At 66.9% G+C, this 1,407-nt stretch overlaps 1 protein-coding gene across 1 annotated transcript in view; it reads left to right on the top strand.

The window, feature by feature from the left end:
• KIF5A (kinesin family member 5A) overlaps positions 1 to 1,407 on the top strand; it is a 13,977-nt gene that overhangs the window by 8,305 nt on the left and 4,265 nt on the right. Inside the window, exons 13-17 of the mRNA XM_006036406.1 lie at positions 5 to 184; positions 681 to 798; positions 881 to 939; positions 1,105 to 1,214; positions 1,294 to 1,395. Of these exons, the coding sequence (XP_006036468.1) occupies positions 5 to 184; positions 681 to 798; positions 881 to 939; positions 1,105 to 1,214; positions 1,294 to 1,395 (569 nt within the window). The remainder of the gene's footprint in view (positions 1 to 4; positions 185 to 680; positions 799 to 880; positions 940 to 1,104; positions 1,215 to 1,293; positions 1,396 to 1,407) is intronic.

Below are 1,407 nucleotides of genomic sequence, written 5' to 3'. Positions count from 1 at the left end.
GGAGGGGAGGGGGTCCATCGAGGAGGAGTTTCCCGTGGCGCGGCTCTACATCAGCAAGATCAAGTCAGAGGTGAAGTCGGTGGTGAAGCGGTGCCGGCAGCTTGAGGGGCTGCAGCTTGAGTGCCACCGCAAGATGGAGGTCACCGCCCGCGAGCTCTCCGCCTGCCAGCTGCTCATCTCCCAGGTGGGCTGGGTGCTGTCGCCAAGGGGCGTTGCCAGGGCTGTGGGGCTTTGTCAGGGTCAGGAGGTGTTGCTAAGGGCTGTTGCCAGGGGATGGTGAGGTGTGACTAGGCCTAGGAGTGTTGCTGAGGGCTGTTGCCATGGGGTGCTGGGGTGTTGCCAAGGCTGTGGAGGGTTGCTAGGGCCAGAGGGTGTTGCCAAGGGGTGTTGCCATGGGGTGGTGGGGTGTTGCCACGGCTGTGGAGGATGGCTAGGGCCAGAAAGTGTTGCCAGGGCTGTGGAGGGCTGCTAGGGGCTGTTGCCAGGGCTAGAGGGCATTGCCATGGGGCACTGGGGTGTTGCTGTGAAGCATTACCAGGGTCATGGAGTGTTGCTAAGGGACGTTACCACGGGAGGGGGCAGCAGGCTGCTGTTGGGAGCTGGGGACAGTCGCCAGGGCGGTTGCCGGGGCAGTGGTTGCCAGGGCGGTCGCCAGGGCTGACCTGCCTGCCCGCCTGCAGCACGAGGCCAAGATCCGGTCGCTGACCGAGTACATGCAGAGCGTGGAGCTGAAGAAGCGGCACCTGGAGGACTCCTACGACACCCTCAGCGAGGAGCTGGCCCGGCTGCAGGCCCAAGGTGCCTGGGCAGGGGGGGCGGCCAGGCACTGGGGGTGGGGGGCAGCTGGGCACTGCCCCCCTGACCTCATCTGTGCCTGCAGAGACGGTGCATGAGAAGGAGAAGGAGCAGGACATCGCCCAGGACAAGGAGGATGCCAAGGTGGGGGCAGGCCCGTGGCCCCCCAACCTATTGTGCCCCATGAGTGGGCACGAGCCGGGGGGGCAGGCATGGGCGAGCTGGGTGTGATGATCAGTGCATGCGGGGTGGGGGGGGTCCAGGCTGGGGTCTGGGGGTCCGGGCCGGCTGTGACGGGGGTGCCCGCAGGGCGCGGTGGAGCTGCAGCTGGAGTGCCAGCGCGAGGCCCATCACAAGCAGCTGGCGCGGCTGCGCGACGAGATCAACGAGAAGCAGAAGGTCATCGACGAGCTCAAGGAGTGAGTGACCATCCGACCCCCAGGTCTGGGCATGGCGGGCAGGCCCCAGCCCCCGCTGACCGACCCTCCCTGCCCGCAGCCTGAACCAGAAGCTGGAGCTGGAGCTGGAGAAGCTTCGCGCCGACTACGAGAAGCTCAAGAGCGAGGAGCAGGAGAAGGCCGGGCGGCTGCAGGAGCTGACGTGAGCCCCCTC

Source organism: Alligator sinensis, unplaced genomic scaffold (genome assembly GCF_000455745.1).
Source record: "Alligator sinensis unplaced genomic scaffold, ASM45574v1 scaffold265_1, whole genome shotgun sequence".
Taxonomy (NCBI): Eukaryota; Metazoa; Chordata; order Crocodylia; family Alligatoridae; genus Alligator; species Alligator sinensis.
This window is presented reverse-complemented; position numbering and strand designations above follow the sequence as displayed.